This window comes from Aphanomyces astaci (assembly GCF_000520075.1).
Source record: "Aphanomyces astaci strain APO3 unplaced genomic scaffold supercont1.727, whole genome shotgun sequence".
Taxonomy (NCBI): Eukaryota; Oomycota; class Saprolegniomycetes; order Saprolegniales; family Verrucalvaceae; genus Aphanomyces; species Aphanomyces astaci.
In genome coordinates this window covers 1-1,474 of record NW_009798990.1, presented here as the reverse complement: position 1 = coordinate 1,474, position 1,474 = coordinate 1, and the positions used below count along the sequence as shown (strand labels likewise).

At 47.9% G+C, this 1,474-nt stretch overlaps 1 protein-coding gene across 1 annotated transcript; it reads left to right on the top strand.

Annotated features, from left to right (window-relative positions):
- Positions 1 to 724: 724 nt before the first annotated feature.
- On the top strand, positions 725 to 1,176 carry H257_19521 (hypothetical protein; the record flags this gene model as incomplete). Its single annotated transcript, XM_009848661.1, has 2 exons — positions 725 to 761; positions 842 to 1,176. 2 exons carry the CDS (start codon positions 725 to 727, stop codon positions 1,174 to 1,176), a joined length of 372 nt encoding a protein of 123 aa, XP_009846963.1.
- Positions 1,177 to 1,474: the final 298 nt, after the last annotated feature.

The window sequence follows — 1,474 nt, the reverse complement described above, 5'->3', positions numbered from 1 at the left end:
TCGTTATGTTGCGAGTAATCACTGGAAAAAGCAGTCGACCTTGCTCATGTTATTTATTTACAGATACTACGTAGTAGATAGATAGATTTTGATATACACGATTTACGAAGCAAATACAAAACAATTTCAATGCAATGACGAAACATTTTGTTTCGTAAAACGGAAATGCATGGCGATATCGTCGCAAGTTGGAGGTGTGATCGTCATTATTAGTGTACTAGGACTGACTAACGTCAAGCGTACGAATACAGCATTGCATTGCCTGAACTACTGTACTCTACCTACTTCAAGTAGTTAATTGATCCGTCAATTGCCATAACGAAAGTACCCAGATATAGTCAACGAGTACTGTAGTAGTTCGAGAAAAAGTCAACGAGCTTGGTCGTTGAATTCTTCGTTGTACTGTATTATGAAACACCCAAACAAAGGGCGATGTCGGCCCCTTCTTCATTTCTCGATTTCACTTATTGCCATGAAGTTCCTTGCTGCTCTTGTCCACGCCGCCGCCGCTGCGTCACAACTGGTGTTTGACAACCCCCCATCCGGTGAAGAGGATTTCGGCCCCTCCATCCACTCAAGCGTATCATGGGCGGTTCGATTCCGCACTCCGGCGTTATTAGGAGCTTATAACATAGCTCCCGGTATTAGTACCATCTCATCTCTGGCCCTGGATTATTTCAACTTTTCCGTCAGAACGAGTGAAACACCTCCCTCCAACCCGTCGATGTGGTTGCAACCAGAGTTGTGCCCATCCGTCAACGGTAACCAACGCCCCATTCATACACTCATCCCCTTAATAGTTGTTCAAACCAATATATATTCACGAGAGTCTTTCTTCTAGACTTGCCGCATTGCACCGAATCCATCGCTTCGTCACGCATCCTCATCAGTAACACCGTCGATGGGGTCAAATACCAATATCAATGGACCCCCAACCCCCCTATTGTTGTTGCGTTCAACACCACGTACTGGTTCACGCTGGGCTCCTCCAGAGAATCCAGGGCCAAGGACCCCTCCTGGTTGGACGGCAACAAGAAGTTCTCCTCCGCGGACGACCCCTTAGGGGACGTGAGGGACGCGTTCTTCAGGCCCAAAGATGGCCGATGGACCTTGGTTACCCTCCACGAAAACCGCAGCACCCCGTCCCTCCAAGTGCATGCTACGTATAGTACTTAGCAAGCGTGTACTGTTGCTGCCAGCCGTGACAGTGGGGGTTGAAACGAAGGCAAGGCTTGTCGGGCGATAACATTCTGCCACTTCTACTCGCTAGTTACCGTCGGTTGGCCCTAAGGGCATCCCCACCGGTGCGACTGTATAATCAGACTGTAAAATACCGTTTTACAGTTCCTGTTTTTGATTTTTGTCAACCCCAGCGGTAAAACTGTAAAACATCCGAATAATGGTTTTATCCGGAAATGAACGCCTGGCCCGATGATGGGAGGACTACGATGATGACATGGATCAAGCTTGGAAG